At 44.2% G+C, this 23,947-nt stretch overlaps 2 protein-coding genes across 12 annotated transcripts; one reads left to right on the top strand and one right to left on the bottom strand.

The window, feature by feature from the left end:
- Positions 1-524: 524 nt before the first annotated feature.
- Positions 525-15,525, bottom strand: Tprkb (Tp53rk binding protein). 11 transcript variants are annotated; one of them, XM_063285809.1, is made up of 7 exons: positions 15,391-15,507; positions 11,139-11,805; positions 10,118-10,206; positions 7,317-7,478; positions 4,442-4,564; positions 2,901-3,077; positions 525-2,135 (listed from the first exon to the last, which is right to left on the bottom strand). In XM_063285809.1, the coding sequence occupies exons 4-7, from the start codon at positions 7,455-7,457 to the stop codon at positions 2,049-2,051; spliced, it is 528 nt and encodes a 175-aa protein (XP_063141879.1). In that variant the 5' UTR covers positions 7,458-7,478; positions 10,118-10,206; positions 11,139-11,805; positions 15,391-15,507; the 3' UTR covers positions 525-2,048. The 11 variants fall into 11 exon arrangements, with proteins under 11 accessions (XP_063141879.1, XP_006236805.1, XP_038963288.1 ...); XM_006236743.5 differs by having other exon boundaries at positions 11,139-11,294; positions 15,391-15,488; XM_039107360.2 differs by lacking the exon at positions 11,139-11,805 and having other exon boundaries at positions 7,317-7,474; positions 15,391-15,525.
- Positions 15,526-15,541: 16 nt separating this feature from the next.
- Nat8f1 (N-acetyltransferase 8 (GCN5-related) family member 1) lies at positions 15,542-22,227 on the top strand. The gene is made up of 2 exons (NM_021668.3): positions 15,542-15,650; positions 20,185-22,227. Exon 2 carries the CDS (start codon positions 20,217-20,219, stop codon positions 20,910-20,912), a length of 696 nt encoding a protein of 231 aa, NP_067700.2. The 5' UTR covers positions 15,542-15,650; positions 20,185-20,216; the 3' UTR covers positions 20,913-22,227.
- Positions 22,228-23,947: the final 1,720 nt, after the last annotated feature.

The raw sequence follows: 23,947 nt of genomic DNA, 5'->3' as shown, positions 1-23,947 counted from the left end.
GGCCCTCCAAACCCCGTGACTTGGCTACTAGGACTATATGCCTCACCCTCTCTTGCCATGTGGCTCTCCTTGACCCTGGCTGGCCTTGATGGTCATTGAAGTATGTTCTGTCTGTGGTCACTAAGGACAGCCTCCTTAGGCTTCTGTTGAGACCTTCTCCATCACGCAAAGCCGGGCAGTATCAACCTTAGGACTCTGCATCCCCTGAGCTAACATTCTAATTGCATACTCAGTGTGGTCCCTGTGACAGCCCATATGAGGCAGGGACACTGAGATCATGCACCCCCTCCCCATCATAATAAGAAAAAGAATCAAGATTTCTTTCATTTTGGACAATCTTGGGCAAGTGTGTAAGAGTCACCTATTCTTTGTTCTGTATCATTCTCTGCGCCCCCACCCCGCCCCCCAACCCCATGGAGCAGTCTTGTCTGACTGCTCAAGAGGTGTGACTCAGAAAGGAATTCTGGGTATGGGGTATGTCTTAGGGTTTGACTGCTGCAAACAGACACAATGACTAAGGCAACTCTTATAAGGACATTTAATTGGGGCTGGCTTACAGGTTCAGAGTTTCAGTCCATTATCATCAAGGCAGGAGCATGACAGTGTCTAGGCAGGCATGGTGCAGGAGCTGAGAGCTCTACATCTTCATCTGAAGGCCACCAAGAAAAGACTGGCTCCCAAGCCCATGCCCACAGTGACATACTACTCCAACTCTGTCAAGGCCATACCTACTCCAACAAGGCCACACCTCCTAATAGTGCCACTCCCTAGGCCAGGTGTATTCAAACCACCACAGGGTACCTAGAGAACAACCCTAGAACTGCACTCTGAGAGGGTTCCAGGCTTTTCAGACTAGGAGCTCTAGAGAGGACTGAAGGCGCAGAACTGACTGGGCTTGGGGGAAGAACATGGAGTCACCATTTTAAAACTTGTATGAAAGAAAAGAGGTGAGCAATATGGTCTCTCCCGTGTGGATGCTTTCAAGGTACACTGCCTCCCCAGAGCTTCTGCCCAGCTGCACGGTAACCTAAAAGCCCAGGGTGAGAGGCCCAGCAGAAGGCTCCTAAAACACAGCTGCCGGTTTTCCCTATGGTCTGTATGACCTTAAAGATAACGAAATGTTTCCTTCTGCTGTACTGAGCCAGTGAGCTTTAAGGCCTGACTGTCACTATAACCAACTCTGGAGTCCACAGCCTCAACTCCAGGGCTGCCCACCGCCAGCTCAACTCAATGCTTACGGACAGAGGCCACTCACTATCCACCTGTCCTCTGTATCTGCTTTCAGACTGCAAAGGTGGTATTGAGTAATTGAGCAGGGACCAGATGGCCTTTGAGGAGCAATGTTTTGCTGACCTTTGACCAAACCTATTGTGATGGATACAATCAAAATACAAGATAAAGTGAGGGGGAAAAGGAACCGTCAAACATGGTTTTATACTAGTTACATGACCCTAGGCTAATCGGTTAGTATTCCTACAATCTTTCAGTTGCCTCGTGTATAAAGAGGCACAAAGACATATCCACTTAATAAGTGGCTAAGAGAGTTAAATGAACTGCTGTGTATTTATTGAGAAGGGAACTGACATAGTACTTTAGGCTGATCTTGAACTTGTAGCTTTCTCCTGCCTCAGCCTCCTGAGTAGTGGACTGTAAAAAGTCACCACACCTGGCTTAGAGTAAAAGAAATTCTTAGGCGTAAAACTCTCAGGACCCAGAGCTTAGAAGGGCAATGTGGAAAAGCCAGAAGTATAAGGTGAGTGACAAAGTGATGAAGGATTACTGAGGCTGAGCCTTGAGCACCGAAGCCTTCTCTAGGTGCTTGCACTTTTTATTCCAATTGTATAAAAATGAAAGGTCTTGAAATATAAGTAGAGGACTAAATAACAATGATAAAACCAGTGACAGAGGTTATCTTTAAGAAGTAAAAAAACAAACGGACTGGTAGTAGTACCTTCTTCCCTTTTCCTGTGATGAGAATGTTAATTTTAGAAGTGGGAAAGAAAAGCTAGTAATTACCTCTATGATTTTCTGTTGATATTTTAAACAACTTATAAAACATCCTTTGTTGACATTCTACAAATGATACCATCCAATAATGTCCCAATCCTCTCTTCTTGTGATGACAGTTTATATATCTGTAAACGTGAAGGACAGTCAGTGAATGCTATGTCCACGTGATGTTATTACATAAACATTTAATTATGGCATTAATGATTTGAAATCACAAATCCGTTTAAAGTGTTCACAGTTGGTGCCAATTCGTCACTAATGTCAAATATTCTTTTTAAGTGTAGTTATTAATATAAAAAACCAAGTTGCCTGGACATATAAACCGTATTTGTATCAATTTTAAGAGTCCACATCTAGCTATTAACTTTATGAAGTCATTCAATATGGAAAGAGATGCCTTTTCTTACAGTTTTCATTCCACATCCAAGTTCTTTCATTTATAAATACCTTCTAAAAATTTGTAAAATTATGTTACTATTTCTAAACCATTTTAAACTTTTACTTATATGGGTGTTTTGCCTTTATGTGTGTGTACTACATGTGTGCAGTTCCCATGAAGGCCAGAAGACATCAGGTTCCCCAGGAAGGGTTGGCAAAGATGGCTAGGAGCTTGCCAGGAGTCAGAGTCCTCGGCAAGAACAGCAGGTGCTCTTAGCTGCCGAGTCAGCTTTCCAGCCCCGCACTAGTTCTTAACAGTTCAAAAGGTATTGGGAGCAAGAGAGGAAGAGGATATGAGAAAGAGCAGAAACAGGATGTGTATAAATGTCATGAATCCCATTACCTTGTAACTAACTAAAATGTTAATGGTTCAAAATTCGCAAAACAACAGAGATGAGCAAGGAGGTCAGCAGAATTCATCTGCTGACCTCCTCAGGCTGTGTGCTACAAACCTTCCTGACTTCTGAGAGCCTTGTTATTTCAGGAAGACTTTCCAAGGGCACCTGCTGGCCTTCCACTTGAGATACTAGGTGTTCCTGATGCACTTGTTTGTCTCCATCTTCAACATAAACAATCAGAACTGAAGTGTTACTTTCTGAGATGCCAAACTTCTTCAAAGCCTCTGAAATCTACGAGAAAGAAACAAAAGACAATGAGCCAGTGTCTTGTCTGGACTAAGTCCTGGCCTGCTCAGTCAGCCCCACTGTTTCTGGGGTAGCTTCCCCTTCAATGACCCTTTCCAGCACCTACTATTGCTGCCCTGCTTACATTTGCACTTTACTCCTCTGGATCAAGTCCAGACTTTTTGGCTTTGCACACAAACGCCCCTGCCTCTGTCTCCAAGTGGCTTTCCAGACTAGTTTGTATTCCTCTTGTCATTTATCTGAGGGTACTAAGTTTTGTCTTGTTCATTATCAAGATTGTATTTGCTTTTCTGTCCCCAGAGCTGTGTCTCAAACAAGGATGATGTTATCAATTATTTCCAATGATTCTATTAATGAGGAGTTCTGATGCCATGCTGACTGATTTTATAAACTTTGTAACCAAGTGTGGTTTAATTCATGCCAAAGACTTCTTAGTTTTCCCTTTGATACTGGTAGCTGGTGATTAACAGCAATAATACCAAATCGTCATCAGCAGAGCACAGGCATCGTTTCCTTGTGTCACATGCAGAATGTCATCACCTCAACAGCTTTCATTTAAATCGCACTCTATGGCTCAGTGGGTAAAGCACTTGGCACACGTGTTCAGTTCCCTAGCACCCATGCACAGCCAGGCGCAGCAGCAATCATCTGTAATCCCAGTGTTCCTACAGCACGATAAGAGTTGGGGACAGAAGAACCCAGGAAGCTGCAGGCCAGATAACGTGGTGTTTTTGGCAAAAAACAAAGAGACCTTATCTGGAACAAGTACAAGGCAAGGACCAATACCCAAGGTCATTCTCTAGACCTCCACGAGCACATCGTGGCACTGAGGCACCCATATTCCCACACATGAATATGCATACCCCATAACCACATATACATGCATGTGTTTATGAGTTATATATATGTGAGGGAGCAGGTGTCAATGGCTCTAGTAGGTCACAGAAAGTTCCTACTACTGACTATGAAAAAAAAAGTATACGGATTCCACCTCAAGGAATTTATATGGAGAGTGACACAAAAAATATCTATAACTCACGTTTTATCATGTGGGTTTCTGTCAGTTGCTTAAAAATGCTCAAGGGGCCTACTTAAGACAACATTGAAAGGGCAGACGATACCAGCCCCATGTGGTTTAAACTTTGATCAAAAAACCAACTCCACAGCAGTTTGCAGTGCTAACCAGCTCTGCCCAGACCTCTCCACATAACTACTTTGGCTTAGCACTAATAGCTTACTTGGAGAAACCTGGCCCTCGGTGTCACATTGGAGCGGGGGTGGGAGGGTGGGGTTAGGGGTGGGGGTTCAGATGATGAGGCCAACAGAAATAAAGTTAGTCATCACATTACATTATTATTTGGGGAGAGGTTGAAGATAATTTCAGTAGACAGAGTTCTTGTCTTCATTTTTCCCAGTTTGTGGAGATGAACGGCTTTGTTTGCTGCCACAAGTATTTGAAATGGATCGACAATCTACCAGAGAGAATACAGATATTAGCACAGAAAAAGTCAGGAGTGTCCCTAACTTTGTGCCTGCCTGAGGTAACTTTAGTCCAGCTGTTTATTTGATCATAATTCTTTTCTTTTAAAGATTTATTTATTTATTTAATGTGAGTACACTGTCGCTGTCTTCAGACACACCAGAAGAGGGGATTGAATCCCATTATAGATGGTTGTGAGCCACCATGTGGTTGCTGGGAATTGAACTCAGGACCTCTGGAAGAGCAGTCAGTGCTCTTAACCACTGAGTCATCTCTCCAGTCCCTTGATCATAATTCTTATGGGCTGTATTTAAAAATTATGACCTCGAGGGCCCTTGCAACACAAAAAAATGACATAACTTTAAAGCTGCAGGACAAGCCACATTATTCTAATACAGAAGAAGCCACAACATTGTTTCCTTCAATCCCCACACACTCAATGAAATCAGTGTTACTCACAGAACAATGAGGTGAGTGGGATAAAGACGTCGGGGTTTCAATCCCAGCCCTGTTGCTTACCATGTGGGAACCAGGCAAGTTGCTGTCTTACCTATCAAAGGGAGACAATGCACAGTACTCCCCTTGCAGGACTGTTGGGATATGCACAATGCAAAGAACAATAGGGCACTTCTTCCTGTGTCACAGTAAGTGCGAACCTGGTGCCTTAACCACTCTGCCACTTGTGTTGGTTTGAATGAGAATGGCTCCCATAGGCTCCTATGCTTGAATGTTTGGTTCTCAATTGGTGGGTTGTTTAGGAAGGACTAGTTTTATGTCACTTGACACAAGCTCGAGTCACTGGAGAAGAGGAAGCCTCAATTGGGAAAATGCCTCAATAAGACCAGGCTCCATAGGCAGGTTGTAAAGCACGTACTTAATTAGTGATTGATGTGACAAGGTCTGGGCCAGTATGGGTGGAGCACCCTGGGCAGGTGGGCCTAGGTTCTAGAAGAAAGCAGGCCAGTAAGCAGCACTCCTCCATGGTCTCTGCATCAGCTCCTGTTTCCAGGTTCCTGCCCTGCTTGAGTTCTTGTCCTCACTTCCTTTGATTTGTTTGATGAACAGTGATATGGAAATGTAAGCCAAATAAACACTTTACTTCCCAAGCTGCTTTGGTCACGGTGTTTCGTAGCAATTGTAACCTACCTGAGACAGAAGTTAGGATTAGGATAGTGGAATACTGCTGTAAAGAACCTGGCCATGTTGTTTTGAGGAGGATTGTGGAATGACTTTTGGGATAAAGTCACACACAGAGTGTTGAAAGTCCAGTGAGCTTTTCTGTAGGAGCGTGGAAATAAGAATGTTGGAAGCAGGGCAGACAATGGAAGCCTGGCTTGTGAAGTGTCAGAGGGAAGCAAGGACTCCACGAAGCCTTTTGTAATGAATAATCTGTGCATCTGATCAGCTGGGAGTGAAGAGTCAGCCGCACTTAACAAGAGACTAGCGCCACTGAGAAGGAATCTCCGAGTTACTGGATAACTGATCCTGGTGAGCTGGAACTGACAAATTAGCAGTGATTAAAAAACACCAGCATCACTGAGGTACAATTCTCTCAGAAGTGTTTCCTGAGAGCACACAGAAGCTATGTTCCAGAGGTAGTCAAGGTTGTACTTTGTGCTGGCAGTTGAACTTGGCAAGTTTAAGAGTCACCCAGGTGGTACTGGTTTTGGAGGCATGAAGGGGTCATGGAGAGCCGCTGAGGCTTGGCACTGAGAGAGGTCAGGTAAGGCATTGGTGAGGGTGAAGTTGCAGGAGTCCCAGCATTCTGAAGAGGCCAGTATGGGCCCCAAGAATAGCAGCAGCAGTGGAACAGAGGCTGCCTGAGCTTAGAAGACCAGCTGTGTGTGCTACAGAAGGCAGAGCTGGAGGAGGAGCCCAGAAGATGATGAGTGGATACCAGACACTGGACATTGTGTTGTTTACAGTTGGAAGTTGATTTTTGTTTTGATTGTGACTATGTCTTGGTTCTTCTCTCTTGAAGTAAGAAAGTATTTATTTTTTATTTATTTTATAGTATGTTGATCAAATCACTCAGTTAAGCAAAGATTCCCTCACAGGCATGTCCAGCCACTTGGGGGATTTAGTTCATTCCAGATGTAGTCAGGTTGAGAACTAAGAGCCATCATAGGAGATGTGGCCTTTTTGGAGGAGGTGTGTCACTGGAGATAGGCTTTGAGGGTTCACGGATGCCAATGGGGTGTGAGGTATTACTGGGGATGGGCTTTTGAAACTTCAAAGGCCACAATAGGCCCAGTTGTGTTCTCTACCTCCAGCTTGTGGACCAGATCTAAGCTCTTAGGTACTGCCCCACTGACATGCCTGCCTGCCTGCCAGCCTGCCTTACTGCTGCCACACACCCTCCACTATGGTGGCTATGGACTAGCCTCTGAACCTGTAAGCAACCCCCCAATTATGTGCTTTTTTAATAAGCTGCCTTGGGTATGGTATCTCTTTACAGCAACAGAATAGCAACTAAGATACTATGCTTCTTCTGCAGACTCCCACTTCACAATATGAGAAGCCAAAACTCAGGCATCTGCCAGAACACAGGTGCTCAGAGCTAGGCCATAACCCTTCCTAGGAAGGATACAGCATTTTAGACTCTGTTTGTTATTTTAAACTTAAAACACCCAAGTGTGACTTGGGCAAACACTTTTTACCTGGATATCAAAGAATTATAGGGTAAAATGAGCATATTCTTAAATGTCTGCCTTGGTTAACTCATTCCCATATTTTGTACTTACCACATTGGCATTTATCAATGAGCCATCTATAGATCCTTCCATGGCCTTTTTTCTCAAGTCTCCTGCATTTTTTACATCTTTAAATAACAGAAGGGTCACCTTGCACTCGGGAAACAAGTCCAGCTGCTGTGTTAACTGCATTTCATAGACAAGGAGGTCTCTCTTGGACAAAAACAAAAGAGCAACAGGTTTTTTTTGAATGTAAAAGATTATGTCCACCTTTCCCACCCAGTTTCTCTTTGTCTGTCTCACGTGACAGCCTTACTGGCCTATAACTAGCCCTGTACTTCCATCCTCCTGCCTCTGCTCCCCGAGCCCAGAATGGCATGTGAAAGCACACGCGGATGTAACCATCCTAACAGACTCCTCGTGTTCTACTGTCCTGTTTCTGCTCTAGCTTTATTTCTATTGCTTGAAGAAACATTCTGACCAGAAGCAATTCAGAGGAGGAAAGGGCTTATTTGGCTTATAGTTACAAGAACCCAAAACCATGAAGGAACACTGTTCACTCAGTTGCTGGCTTCTGCTTAACTAATTAGATTTTTAATACAGTTCAGGACCACTTGCCCAGGGAATGGTGCTGCTCATAGTGGGCTAGGCCCTTCTATATCACAACAAGTAAGAGTCAAGGCAGCCCATCATAGATAGGTCAATGCGTCAATAAGATCTGCACAATCCCTCAATTGAAAGTCCTTTCTCAGGTGACTCTGAAAGCTATGTCAGGCTGACAGCTGGAGCTAACAAATTAACTTCATAAACTGTAGAATTCCTAAAGTAGTAAAGTCCACTTCTAAAGCATCTTTGGCATCTTTATAAGGTGTGTTTCTAGCTGTGCTGAGCTGTTTCTACTTCTCCCATTTCCGGGGAAAGGCCAAAGGAAGCAGCTGGTGCCCTGCTTGGAAAGATGGGTAGCCTCTGTGCACAGTCAAGGACTGCTCTCCTCATAGAAGACCAATGGGTCACAGATCACCTAGAGCAGTAACAAGACCTGAATTCACCATACTCTTCCTAGCTTTCTCATCTACTTTATTTATCCTTTAACAAAGCCTGGCCACAAATACTGAGAAAAATAATTTATTATACTCAAATACCATACCTTACTCAGACATATATTTAAACGTGGAATTGACCAAAAGCATACAAGTGTTAAGTAATTCTCACCAGCTGTGCTGGCTCACGTCCACAATGTGATGTAAAAGAAGTGTAGGGTTGTGCACAGCACAAGGGCTCATCTATTGTGAGCATTGTCCTGGGTATAACTGACTTGCTATACATTACGAAAGAATAAATAAACGTTAAGAACAATTTCAACCATCAGTTTTCTTTTTAATGATGGACACTGATTTAAGGCCTTTCCAAGGCTAAGCATATTCTACCACCAACATCTTAACTGATTCTTTGGTTTGGCCAATCTTCTAGGTTCTAAGTTCTACTCATCTTTTATATCTGTCCATTGCTAGTTTTTTTTTTCTTGAGGAACTAATTGAAGTTTGATGATGATAAAATAAGATGTCCTTTGTATCATCTTGAAAGGCTGAGAACAACTATCCAACCAATAGCAAGGTTTGGTGTGACTAAAGGGTTAAAAGCTGCCATGTTCAGTGGGGATGGGGGTGTCTGATGCTTCCGGGACCCTTTTCCTCTTACTGTGTCCTACTGGTTGCTTTGCCCAGCCTTGATGTGAGAGTTTCTGCCTAGTCTTACTGTATCTTGTTGTGTCATGTTCAGGTGCCTCCCTGGAAAGCCTGCTCTTTTCTAAGGGGAGATGGGAGGGAGTGGATCTAGGGGAGAGGGGAGGTGGGGAAGGGCTGGGAGGAGTGGGAGCTTGGTCAGGATATATTGTATGAGAGAAAAATAAATTTAAAAAACTTTAAAAAAAAAGTTGTCACGTGGGGGCTGGAGAGATGGCTCAGCAGTTAAGAGCACACAGAGCTTTTCCACAGGTCCTGAGTTCAATTCCCATCAACCACATGGTGGATCACAACCATCTGTAATAAGATCTGATGCCCTCTCCTGGCATCAGACAGAAGACAGCTACAGTGTACTCACATAAGTAAATTGAGTAAATAAATCTTAAAAAATATTTTTTAAAAAAGTTCTCATGTTGGCAGGAAAAATGGCTTAGTGATCAAGCAGTCTGCAAATATGTGCACAAGCGTGTTCAATTTTCAGCATAAGCCCCAGCCCTCAAACAACACAAAGTCAGCATTGTAATGTTGATTTGTCAAACCAGTAATAACATTAAGTAAAACCACAGGGATGAAAAACAAACAGAACGTAGTTAAATATGTCAGTTTAATCTTGTGTTAGTCTCACGTTCGGAGCTAGGCTGGCCTGGAACTCCCAGTCCTACTGCTTCCCCACACTAGCAGTGTGGCCACAAGCTTGCTCCACCATGCTTGGCCTATTCCCAGCCTAACTGAGGAGGTTTTGGAAAAGCTCTTCATGGGATTGGAGAGATGGCTGAGCACTTTTGAGTATTTACTGTTCTTGACCTGAGCTTGGTTCTTAGCACTGATATCAGGAGACCCACAACCACTTCTAACTCCAACTCCCGGGGATCAGATACCTCCTTCCGGTCTCCATGGGCATCCAGAATGTATCTGATGTGAGCATGTAGGCACACGTTTACACATAAATTGAAAATAAACGTCTTAAAATAATTTAAAGGCTGCTCATAAAGAAAAGGTAGTGAAAAGAGGGCCTGGGAAGATGATTGATTGGTAGAGTACTCAAGCACATGCATAGAACCTTGGGTTCAATCCCAAACACTGTATAAAACCAGGTGTGATAGTGCTCACCTAGAATCCAGTGAAGGTCAGAAGAGGAGGATCAGAAGTTCAAGATTAGAGGAGATTAGGAGCGTGGGTCTTTACAGTCTGGAAAATGCCTCAAAACAAAACAAAACAGAACGAGTCTTTAACCTGCTCTTGAACATAGGTAATTCAAGCCCAAACTACCCTGTCCACCAACCCTGCCAGCCTAACAATTTTTACAGAGGCTTCTGCTCCCATCATTCAGACTGGAAATCTTTATCTATATCCAAACACACGAGGTTGGGTTTATATAAAAAAGAAATTTGTGCACTTCTAGCCTTGGCCCCTGGAGCACTAGCCCAGACTCGGCTAGTAGCAGGGCCTCCCAAGTGAACTATGCAGTGACACCCACACCATATAATGGTATAGGGATCGATAGAGCAGGAATTAATGAAAGATCCCTGAAGTCATTTTCTGTAAGGATCAAGACAGAAAAATTGGGCTCAGGCTGAAATCAAACGATGATGGTCTTTCTGTTCAGCTAGTCTGGGCTAACATCTCACTGCTGGAGTGAGATTTGGAAGAGAAGTGACCCAGATATACAGTGAAATCTCTTCAGGCTGGAGCTCTGATAAGGCACACTAGGTGCTCAAAGCATGCTTTAGAGAGACTAATAAGATGACTATTTGAGACAGATCCTTCAAACAAATAACCATTAAATCTAAGGATAGTAGTGGACATGTTGGTTTTATCTTTAAAAGTGTAAAAAAGTTCATCCTGGGGGCTGGGGATTTAGCTCAGTGGTAGAGCGCTTGCCTAGGAAGCGCAGGCCCTGGGTTCGGTCCCCAGCTCCGAAAAAAAGAACCAAAAAAAAAAAAAAAGTTCATCCTGAGTGAAAAAACAGTCTTGCTGACAAAAACAATCCTCATCCACATAACTTCAGTGAAATCAATGGACAGATGACATTGGACTGAAGGACTCACAGACATACCTGGCACTGTGGTTAAAATTACATTCACACCTACTTTTATCTTTGTGCAAATTAGTAAGTTTTACAAAGACCTACTTCTACGGCTCAGATGCCACAAACGTGTATACACAGGAGACTCCTCTAGAACCAGGGGACGTAGCTGAAGGAAGGTCTTTTCATCTTCCACTGTGGCTGGAATCTTGTCATGGTGGGACTGGCTATCTTCTTCAGACTCCAAGAGATAGCCTGTTCCTGGTTTTACAGATGTAAAACTACCAAAAGATTTACTGACTTTTCTAGAATAGTGTCTCTCCTGGAAACCTGATGCTTTTGTAAGATCCTGATTAGGATGACTGACAGGCTATTTTTACTCCAAGTGAACTATAGTGCTCTCTGTAATACTTTGGCATCCATATTTAAATATTTAATAGTAGACATTACCATAGTCTACTCAGGGGAGACTGCCTTTGATAGTTGTTTTAAGTTTTCTTGGTCGGTGTGTGTAAAATGCCAATTAATCAATACTGGTTCATTCTGTGTAAGCATTATCTCAAGAATTACCATGATTATCATTAAAATTCAACTCTCTTCACTTAATGTGTGTCATCTGTTGTTTTAACTATGGTGAACATCAGCTGGGCATAGTGGCACACGCCTTTAATTCCAGCACTCAGAAGGGAGAAGCAGGTGGATCTCTGTGGGTTTGAGGCTAGCCTGGTCTACATAGTTAGTTTCAAAATAGCCAGAGCTACACAGTGAGAACCTGTCTCAAAAATAAACAAAAACAAAAAGGTTATAGTGAGCATATACAATAAAAACCAAAATATAATAACTGCTGACATTTATAAACCCAAAATGTTGGCTGCAGAGATGGCTTACAACACAACCAACAGGACCTAAAACACTGACTCAGTGTTACACTTGCCTGAATCAGCATAGGTGTTATTTGTACTTGAGATTTTCTGGTACTTGCATAACTGAAACCCCGTGTAAAGGTTGACCTGAAACCACATCTAAAGGGTGACCTATCACTTTCTGAGAAACAAACTGTTGTATACTTAATGAAAAACTTCTTATTCCAAACGGAATTTTGGACTCTTTATTACACGTGTACATTAAGCGGCAAGGATTAACTTTGGCACCTGAATCCTAACTTTATGTTCCGTAACTCCTTTGGAGGCAAGTCTTGGAATGTTTTCCTCAAAACCCTAGTTTGTTCCAGTTTCTTACGCCTTCCTCCCTGCAAGCAAAATGGCACTGACTCTTTGAGCTTCTTCTTTGTCTATGCCTATTCTAATATATCCTATTACATGTGTATAAAGTTACATTTTCATCTGAAAAGAGGTCAAAGTCACCCTCAACTACACAACTCCGGTCCCAGGCTAGCCTGGGTTATATGAGATCCTGCCTCAGAAAACAGAACATAAACCACGACTGGAGAGTTGGCTCAGCCATTAAGAACATTTGCTGCTGTATATGGAATGGATCCCCAGGTGGGGTAGTCTCTGCTTTACTCTTTGTCCCGTTATTTCCCCCTGTGAGTATTTTGTTCCCCCTTCTCAGAAGGACTGATGCATCTACATTTTGGTCTTCCTTTTTCTTGAGCTTCCTGTGCTCTGTGGATTGTATCTTGGATATTCGAGCTTTTATGCTAATATCCACTTATCAGTGAGTGCACACCATGTGTGTTCTTTTGTGACTGGGTTACGTCACTCAGGATGGTATTTTCTAGTTCCAACCATTTGCCTAAGAATTTCATAAAGTCATTGTTTTTGATAGCTGAGTAGTACTCCATTGTGTAGATGTATCACATTTTCTGTATCCATTACTCTGTTGAAGGGCATCTGGATTCTTTCCAGCTTCTGGCTATTACAAATAAGGCTGCTATGAACATAGTGGAGCATGTGTCTTTGTTATATGATGAGGCATCTTTTGGGTATATGCCCAAGAGAGGTATAGCTGGATCCTCAGGTAGCACTATGTCCAATTTTCTGAGGAACCTCCAGATTGATTCCCAGAGCAGTTGTACCAGTCTACAATCCCACCAACAATGAAGGAGTGTTCCTTTTTCTCCACATCCTTACCAGCATCACCTGTCACCTGAGTTTTTAATCTTAGCCATTTTGACTGGTGTGAGGTGGAATCTCAGGGTTGTTTTGATTTGTATTTCCCTGATGACTAAGGATGTTGAGCATTTCTTTAGGTGCTTCTTGGCTATTCGATAATCCTCAGGTGAGTATTCTCTGTTTAGCTCAGTACCCTATTTTTTTAATAGGATTATTTGATTCTCTGGAGTCTAACTTCTTGAGTTCTTTGTATATATTAGATATTAGCCCTCTATCAGATGTAGGATTGGTAAAGACCTTTACCCAATCTGTTGGTTGCCATTTTGTCCTATTGACAGTGTCCTTTGCATCGCTATTGCTGATGCCAAGAAGTGCTTGCTGACAGGAGCCTGATATGAATGTCTCCTGAAAGGCTCTGCCAGAGCCTTACTGATACAGATTAAGATGCTTACAGCTAATCATCAGACTGAGCACAGGGACCCCTATGGAGGAATTAGAGAAAGAACTGAAGGAGTTGAAAGAGTTTGCAACCCCACAGGAAGAACAACATCAACCAACTAGACCTCCCAGAGCTCCCAGGGACTAAACCACTAACCAAAGAGTATACATGGGGGTGGGGGGGACGGACTCATGCCTCCAGCCACATATGTAGTAGAGGATGGCATTGTCTGGCATCAATAGGAGAAGCCCTTGGTCCTGTGAAGTCTCATTTCCCCAATATAGAGGAATGCCAGGGTGTTGAGGGGGAGTGGATGGGTGGGAGAGGGAGCATCCTCATAGAAGCAGGGGGACAGGGGATGAGAGGGGGAACATTTGAAATGTAAATACATAAACTATCCAATTAAAAAGAAAAAAGGGGGCTGGAGAGATGGCTCCGTGGATAAGAGCACTGACTGTTATTCCAGAGGTCCTGAGTTCAAATCCCAGCAACCACATGGTGGCTCATAACCATCTGTAATGAGATCTGATCCCCTCTTCCTGTATGTCTGAAGACAGCTACAATGTACTTATATAACAAGTAAATAAATCTTTAAGGAAAAAAAAGAAAAAAGGAACATTTGCTGCTTTTGCAGATGACCAAGACCCAGCATTCAGGTGGCTCACAACCATCTGTAACTCCAGTCCCAGCAGATCCAATGCCCTCTTCTAGCCTCCATTGGTACCAGGCACCCAAGTGGCACACACACATATATACAGGCAAAACATACTTACACATAAAATATTTAAAAAAAATTTAAAAAGCACAAAACTTAAACGTAACAGAAAGTTACCTCTGATTTTCTAGAATTATGTGTGAAGGTTTCTGTTATAGAAAAAGTTTTATAATGTCCTGACACAGCCTTTCTCATGTTAGCATCGAACTGATAAAGAATATGGTAGGTGTGATCCGTATGCTCTGTCATGTAAAAACATCAAAATAATGGCTAACATCTCCAGAGCAAGTCTGTGGTGAAAGCAAGTTTGCCTAGCCTCCTAACCTGTTCCCTGGCTTGAGGCAGAGGCAGGCAGATCTCTGAGTTTGAGGCTACCCTGGTCTACAGAGTGAGTTCAGGACAGCCAGAGATACACACAGAAAGCCTCTTCTAGGAAAACACAATAAAATACCTCACTCTCCCGATGAAGTATTGTGGTATTAGCAACAGGAGGTGGTCTAAGGCAACGCCCATGTTCTGACTCTTCTACATCCACTTCTAACTCTGACTCATCCTTGTCACAGACACTACCATCACCCCTTATCATTAACATCCTAACAACGTCCTCATACGGGCCCTGGCCACCAGTAATGCAATTCTAACCTATCCTTATGGTCACCGGGTCCTTCAGGAGGAAGTCAGAGCTGAAGCTAAAGCCCTAACTTCCCTGCCTGACTTCTCCGGCCTGCATGGCATGGCCTGCCCTCACTTAGGTTGGTCAGGCTTTCCAACAAGACGTCCCTGTACTCCCGGGCTTCCTGCCTGGATCCCTCCCGCCCCCTGGGAGCCCGCTGGCCCCCTAAAGCCGGGCGTGGGGGGCCACTCTCGGAAGCAACTCCCTCCCAGCACTGGGCCTGGCTGTAGCTGAGCGGTCCGCACGCGGCTCCTCCAGCCTCAGCCTCCGGCATCGCCTGCAGGGGGCGCCCCGGCGCGCGCGCAGCCGAGTGGCCTTCCGGCCGGAGCCGCACTCCTGAGACTATGTCGCTCTCCACCCGCGGCTTGGGAGGGCTCGCGACAAACACTGGCGAAGACATGCACACTTAGCCCACAAAATTGTCCGCATGGAAAGAGCTACAGGGCGGAACTCACCCTCAGTCTCCTGTCCGTCTCAGAAGATCGTCCCCTTGGAAACGAAGCTCTCTACTTCCGGAAGAGCTTAATGTTTGATCAGGTGGACGGACTCCAAGGCAGCCTGTTTCCGGTGGGCGGACTCCTGGCTATGTTTATATGAACTTCAGCAAACTACTATTAATGCTAGGCGCTTGTGGCGGAGGCTGAGGATAGCTACTTCTGCTTTGTCCCGGCTTCGGAAGCAGAAAGCACCCTACAGGTTGGGCCTAGTAGTTGAGGTATGGTATTGAGTGTCAGCTTTGTTCTTAGCCTGTGTTGAATGCCCTTTTCCTGTGAAAAGAAAAATATTCACCAGGACGTGAGTTACAATTCATCAGCTTTTGAGACTCTGTTTACCCGAGTATGCTCTCAGGTAAAAACGGGGATGTGGCGTGCTTGGGTCCTACTTTGAAGGAGCTCTTTCGGTGCTTGGAGATCTAGAGACAAGTGGACTCTCACAGCTGTGACAGAGGAAAAAGGCAAATTTCTTGAGCAGACAGAAGGACGTGATACTGGGATCAAGTCCCCAAAATCCATCAGCCTCAGGAAATTGTGCAAGACCAGGGTACTGCTCGTGGAAAGGATGGCCACCTAGATAGTAAAATCAGATTTTGATTCTTGCTACCTGTCAGCGAACCCAATGAATAAAGGGCTTGAATCATAATATTACAGTTTATCCAGAGAGAGCCAACAGTCTTAAGAATGTAGATTAATTACCCTAAAGACATGTATTTTATACCATCTCCACCCAGCAGATTATATAAAGGAGGAGATTGGGCCATAGGCAAAGACAGCCAATAATCCTGGAGCTCCATTTTGCCTCGCTGGGCAGATGATATTTGCTTTGTTAGCTTTCTGCACTCTTTCTCATCTGCAGATGTTTGGATCTAGGCACGTTGAAACTCAGAGTCTAATTAGTTTCTACTGAGATCAACCTTATACTCCTCCAGAGGTACCTGGGAGGTTAACTCAAAACAAATAAGAGGGTGTCAGCACTAGGTTCCTTTCCTCAGTGTGGAGTATGGGTGTCTTCATAATACAGAATATGAAAGTGTCCCTATCTGTCCCCAATCATTCTCCGCTGTCAGTAGCAACTCTGAGATCTGTGTCATATTAAAAAATGAGATCCTGACACCGTGTACCTGGTTGATTGTCAGAATGACTTCTTACTTGTAAGAAAATTCTCTGGCACAAAAAGATGTGTGTCAGAACACAGCATATGTGTAACAGAAGCAGCTGTGACTTGGAGTGAGAATTTCTGAAATATGCCTTGTTCTGAAGCAAATATAAACAATAAAAGTATGAACCAAGGTTGGAAAATGTGTCAGGTATAAAATGTATAAAAACCATTTCTCTTTAACTTCTCTGCTTTACTTTTGGCCCTTACTCATGAGGGCCAGGCTGTCCTGCAGTTGTCAGCCTTTCTGTTTCAGCTTCCCAAGTACTGGAATTGCAGACAAGCAACATCATGCCACTGTGACTTGGTTCTGGTACTGACAAATCTTTCCACATCTCTGAAGAATGTTCTCTGAAGATACTATTGCTTGGCTATGGTGGTTTGATCTTGTCTCTCATCCTTGGGATGAGATCTGTCCCAACAGATCTGATTCAGTGTTGAAGGTGTGAATGAGTGACAGATGTCAAGGAATTAATGCCAATAAACCCTAGAATCCTACCTTGTCAATTTTTTTACATTTTGTTTATCCAGTTGGTACTATCTTAGCATCTCCAAAAACACTAATGGGGATGTCCATTAGAGGCTGTATTTTTGCAAAAATGTCTGTAGACGGTAGCCATATTAATTCTTAAAGAACACCACACAGAACTAATGAGCAAACATTTAAGGAAAGCTAGTGTTAAAATTCAGTATGTAATCCATTAAGATAGCCCAGCAAGCTTGAGACCTGAATAAAATCCCCTGAGCCCACCTAAGGAGGAAGGAGAGAACCAACTCCACAAGCTTGCCTTCTAACCTCCACTCACAATTTTGAAGCAAAATTTGGGTTCTTTGGCTGGGTAGGGTAAAAGGTCTACAGCATTAACTATTTAAAAATAAACTTTAGACCCATAATGGGGAACAGTGTCAATGATTATACACAGATGTAATAAATGAATTATGAATACAGCAATTAGGTATGTCTTCTGTCAAGGTGAAGACATATACACCAGGATTTTAGATAACAGTATTAATTGTGATTTGGTTTTGTTTTTAATTCTGAATGATACTGGTTAAAAATAGTACAACACTCACAGCTTCACGCGTGCGTGCGTGCACGCGCGCTTGCACGCACACACACACACATCAGTTTGCGTCACCACATGGAAGAATTACACAGAACTAAAGATCCTCCCCCCATTATTTATTAATCTGCCTAGTTTTGGTTTTGAAGCAAAATTTTGGTTCTTTGGCCAGGTAAGGTAAAAGGTCTACAGCATTAACTATTTAAAAATAAACTTTAGACCCATAATGGGGAACAGTGTCAATGATTATACACAGATGCAATAAATAAATTATGAATATAGCAATAAAGTATGTCTTCTGTCAAGGTGAAGACATATACACCAGGATTTTAGATAACAGTACTAATTGTGATTGGTTTTGTTTTTAATTCTGAATGATACTGGTTAAAAATAGTACAAATAGCAAAAGAATTATATGGTCATAAGTATACATTACAACTTCTGTATAAAATGTGTTGTGTCAATCATTCTACATGAATTAAATGTCTGTAACTACAAACAAGGTCAGACGTAGATTGCTACACAGATGCATAGGGTGTTAAATTTACTGGGAAAATTACTTATAAAAGTGGTTATTTAGAGAGGTTAACAAAAACAAATTAGACCTAATGAGCATCAGCTTAAGATGGGTTCTCTACCTAGTTAAATTTTTGACAAAGATAACAAAAAGCAGAAGTAGTTAATTAAAATGTTTGCATTTTTAAGTACTTTTTACAAATGCTGAGAGGAGATTAATATCTTACAGTCTAACAAGAACCCACTGTTTTAAACTGTGGGCCGTTGGGTCGTGTAGATGAGCTTAATTTTGACTTAAGGAACCCCAGTAGCAGCACAGGACTGCACCATCGTAGGTTGTCCCTGAAGACTTTGTGCCCTTCATTTGCCGCTCACTGCCTGGCTTTACCCTCATTTTTGTTGTTGTTGTTGTTTTGTTTTGTTTTCATTTGGGGAAAAAAAATCTAGTCATTATTATCCAAGGCAAAACCCTATTTTACCACACTAAATTCCTTCAATTTCTGAAATATTCCCTTTCACTGGGCATGGTGGCATTCCCCTTTTGTCCTTACAAAAATATTCTCATATTTTCTTTAAATAAAATTTCTCATGTTTACGTGGAAAAGAGAGTCAGGTAAGCCACTCTTGCCCATACCGGTATAGTGATGCTGCTGTTAGCTGGTGTGAGAAGATCCCTGTGTGTGAGCATGGCTCAGAACTCCAGCAGATGCCCTACCTGGGGACTGTTATTTGGAAAGCAGATCTACTGGGATGGAAAGGGGCTCATGAAACACAAGAGTTGCCTCCTTCACACTGTGGCTAAGGAGTGGGGAGGTCAGTGTAGGCTACAGATCCATTTCAGTAGGAGTAGCTACAGCCAAGGCAGGGGTGAACACTGCTATAAAGGCCCTTACTGAGGCAGGAGGTATGAGCACATAGCCAGTGACCAAATCTAACAATGCTTCTCAAACCTTTAATATAGTTCCACCTGTTGTGGGGACCCCCAAACATAACTAATTTTGCTACTGTTATTAATCATAATGTAAATACCTGATACGTTCAAGGGTCTTGGATGGCCCCCTGTAAAGGGTTGCTTTTCACACACACACACACACACACACACACACACACACACACACACACCATAGAAAGAGACACTATCATAGCAAGCACATTCAGATATCCAGGATGAGAATTGGAGAAAACCAATAAGAAGTGAAGGAAACAAGATGGTGGTGGGCTTCATAATGGTGGGGCCCAATGTACCACTCCAGAGCTTGCCTGTCCAGGTGTATTTGATGGGGTCACAAGGAAAGATGGATGTGTGCTACCTTCTCAGTCCAGTTCTGGGCCTTTGGTTTACAATTATTCTGGAGCCACCCAAGGCATTTCCTCCGCAGTTCTACTGCCCAGAGGGAGGGCAGTAGTTTCTTCTTAGTGTGACTTAGAAGTAGGAACCATTCCAGACACTCCTGGCTCTGTGTTAGCAGGTGAGAGGAAGAGAGGCAAAGCTGGGGCTTGTATTGCACAATAATATCTAAGGGTGGGCGCTTGGAGTTAACCCTTGGTCACCACATCAAGTCTTTCTAGTGAGGAGAAAGGCTTTGCTGGAACTTGAGCTTGGAAACACAGCTCTGTGAGGCAGGGCTGTGACTAGGAAACACAGTTCTTGGGACATCACATCTTCCAGCACAAAGGTGCCATCTCAATACCAAAGACCAAAGAGCCTGTAACTGAGTAAGGGGATAGCGGCAATTTATCGTGGGCATGCTGCCCACAGGTCAGAGCGTTAAAACCAAATGTTCCGTTTCCCTGATGGACAGATGGACACACCTGATCAGAGAGAATAAGAGCACCCAGTGGCTAGCGACGAAAACGGAGGGTGCAGGGGGACTTCAGGTTCTTCCTCTCAGTGTTAGTGTCCGGCTTCCTTTATGGTGACAGCAGAAAAATACACCTTTGAACAGGGCCTACATGGGTCCTGGGAGGTTGGGAAAGGGAAGTTCAGGAGACTCACATGGCTTCTCTCTTCTGCAGGGTTCAGGGATAGGTATAGCTGTCTCTCCTGGATGCCAAGATTTGAGACCCAGAAGTCTCCCATGGCTCCTTATCACATCCGCCAGTACCAAGACAGCGACCACAAAAGTGTCGTGGATGTGTTCACCAAGGGCATGGAAGAACACATCCCCTCCACCTTCCGCCACATGCTTATGCTGCCCCGAACCCTCCTACTCTTACTTGGGGTGCCCCTTGCCCTGGTCCTGGTGTCTGGCTCCTGGCTGCTGGCTGTTGTATGCATCTTCTTTCTGCTCCTACTCCTGCGGTTCCTTGCTGGACAGCCCTGGAAGGAGTATGTGGCTACATGTTTGCGGACAGACATGGCTGACATCACCAAGTCTTACCTGAATGCACATGGCTCCTTCTGGGTGGCTGAGTCTGGAAACCAGGTGGTGGGCATAGTGGCTGCTCTGCCAGTCAAGGATCCTCCATCAGGGAGGAAGCAGCTGCAGCTCTTTCGCCTGTCTGTGTCCTCACAGCATCGAGGACAGGGGATAGCGAAAGCACTGGTCAGAACTGTCCTCCAGTTTGCACGGGACCAGGGCTACACTGATGTTGTCCTTGAGACCAGTACCTTGCAACAAGGTGCTATGACCCTCTACCTGGGCATGGGCTTCCAGAAGACAGGCCAACGCTTCCTGACTATGTTCTGGAGGTTAGTGGGTATTCGGACAATTCAATTAAAGTATCCCTTCCCTTCTGCCTAGGAAAGGGGGCTGTGACCTTGAGTTCCTGTGGAGCAAGCATGCTTCTCTAAACTCTGCTACAGGAACCAGTGAACCCTGTCATGTCAGTGTGATTAACAATAAAAGCTTGTTGCTGCACACCAGCTTCTAATGCATGTGATGGCTGACAGGGGGTGTGGGGGCTCTGCTGCATTCGAGGTGTCTGGGGTGCCTGTGTTTCATATACCTAGCCCGATATTACTGTTGTATTAGAAACCGTGCAAAATACTAATGTATGTATTTCACTTTTGAGTGTGGACCAGAAGTTTCTGTAAGGCTGGAGTTCACCTACCGCCAGGACACCTAGTTGGTTGAATGTAAACATGGGAAGTGAACATGAAGGTTTCTCTCTCTCTCTCTGTTCCTACATTTCAGGAAGCCATGAGCTTTGGCCTCTGGTCATTGTCCTTCTCAGACTCAGTGAATGACACCTTTGTTTTAATTCTTTGCCAGGTTCACACATGGATACACTGAGTTTCTTATTCTACTGTCTTCACTCACACAGGCATCACTACAGCCGAGCCCAGCCCACAAACAAGCCAGGAGCTCCCCAGGACTGGATACTGATGCAAGTATCAGAAGGGTGTTTGGGGAAAAGATCAGCATCCCAGGGTCTTGAGGTGTTTTAGCTCATGTTTACATCCTCAGAGTAGAGATTTTCATTAGAAAGATGTGCAGAGTTATACAAAATACTAAGAAAGCTCATTTACCCCCAGGCTTCAATAAAAGTACATTTCTAACTATCGCCTGTGTTTAGAACCCAAGAACCCTGTTATCCTGGTAGAGAAGATCTCTGACTCCTCAGAAGTAGAATATGGGTGTGCATATAGTCACTATAGTCTCCTTATTTGGAAGTTAGAAAAAAAGTGCCTTTATCACTTTCTCTTACAGCAGCGCACTCTGCAGTAAACTTGCTATGTAGCTATTTCCTAAGAAATGAAACGCTACCCCTTTCATTTTATTTCCTAGGAAATAGCTACTTTCTGAAAGCTCATGAGACTTGTAAGTAAGACAGGTTCAAGAGGTGAGACAACTTAACAAGATCAGGAAGCACCTGAAACTTAAAGGATTCACTGAGGCCCACCCCAAGGTTCTATTAGCAGCTACTGCTGGAGAGAAGAGACTTACCTTCAGAGCTGCTTGGAAGTGGTGCAGGGCTCCAGAATGAATGGATGTTTTGTAAGTCATGCCTGTGCCTTTCCAGTGATGAAGCTGCCTTTGAGTCATCCATGCTCCTGTAAGTAACTCCTTGTTCTCATTCTTATACACAGCTCAATAAACTCACTAATTCAACTAAGATAGACTTGGATGGTATAATTTATCTGGCAGTCAGTGTCCAATCTGGAATATCTTCATATTTCTGTAAGAAAAGCCTCACAATGCTTGTCATTGTAAATGTCTCCTCTGCTCCTTGGAGATGGGTGTAAACCTTACCAGTTAACAGTGCTCACAAGCTGCAGGCGATCAGTCTTCTCAAGATCCTTTGTGCCCTCTAGAGATGCAGTCACCCAGAGGATTAGTGCCTACTTCCTAGACTGTGAGAACATGGGAAGCCTACCTCGATCACTTAAGTATGACACGTAAGGCTCACTCATCAAGATATGAGTCTCTTGTTGCTTTGCTTCACACTGTTTCCTTCATGCCATGGATAGATCAAGGTGAGTGCTATCCTCCATCACAGTCTGTTGTTTTCAGAAGCATGGGGTCGGTGTAGCTGCATGTAGTATGACACAGTGAAGTTTCATTAAGTCTGGAACACTGCCATTTAAATGCAGTGCTGGCATCATACTGGGGTAGCCCGTGTTCAGCCATGAATATTTTCTTTCCTACCCCTGCAGAAAGGCCGTCAAGGTTGGATATCTTTGTTTTTAAATGCACCAATTTTAACATGGTCCACCCAGCCTGGTCTCTACACAGTGGCTCTAGGGCTGTGGGAATACTCTCTACGCTGCACTTAATGGCACTGTAGTATGTCCTCTACCCAAAAAAGATGGCCACACACAGCTAGAATACAAATTAGAAGATGTTTTTTGGCTCACTGGGCCTCTGGGAAGAAGAAGGCTCTGGTCTATGTGACCACGTATGGAGCCATATCTGAGGGGAGCCTCTGTAGAGGAGCTACCCCTGCCCCTGGACGCCAGGACTTCTTAGGTAGGTTCTTCCACACATTGTAGGGGACAAAACATAGCATGTTAGCTTCTACTTGCCAAGGTGTCTGTCTCTACAACAGGGGTAGGACACCTGCTATACCCACTACTCTTCACCAGCTCTGGACTGCTCAGCCCTTCCTAGGATCAAAGTTGGACCTAGTCTGGGGCTCTGTTGAGAGAAATCCAAAGGCCACCTACCAAGGATTCATCTCTTCCCAGCCCACACAGCCCAAGGTCTTAGGGACAATCCCCTGACCAGTGTCTGAGCTGCCTATGAAGCCTGCAGGGGTTCCTCCTTCAGGGCCTTCTCAGGGCACCTGGATCTACCTGGGCTAGACCCTCCAAACCTCTGAGCCACAACAGCCCTTCTCACTTTGCTAGTGGATTACCTCAGGGACTGAGAGACAATGACTGGGAGTTGAGCACCACAGGGACAGGCAGGACTCATACCCAGGATGCGCTAAAGCCAGCATGCGGTGACCACGGGTCTGAAGAGGAGGAGCAGAAGTATGAAGTCATCAAGGCTGCCTGTTCTGGACAGGAAGGGAGGGAAGGTTTGGGGAACCTGGTGGCTGGGAATAGACCTTGTCCTCAAGGAGGTCCCAGACGAAGCACTAGCTCACTCTCTGCCTCCATCTTCCGATCTCTCCCAGGCCTCCCACCCTATCCCCAAGGCCAAACCCAAGTGAAGGGTGGGAGGGAGGGCAGTGCTGACCTGGGCACAAAAGGCTGTGAAGGCATCCAGGACAGCCAGTTGTGATGCATCTAAATTTTGAAGGCCATGCTTTACTCTCTTGGGTGGCTGAACAGAGTTGCAGCAAAGCCAGGAAAAACAGAACAACAAAGCCAGAGTGGCCATGAGCCAGC

This window comes from Rattus norvegicus, chromosome 4 (genome assembly GCF_036323735.1).
Source record: "Rattus norvegicus strain BN/NHsdMcwi chromosome 4, GRCr8, whole genome shotgun sequence".
NCBI lineage: Eukaryota > Metazoa > Chordata > Mammalia > Rodentia > Muridae > Rattus > Rattus norvegicus.
The sequence above is the reverse complement of the archived record's forward strand: the minus strand, read 5'-3'. Positions and strand labels throughout refer to the sequence as shown.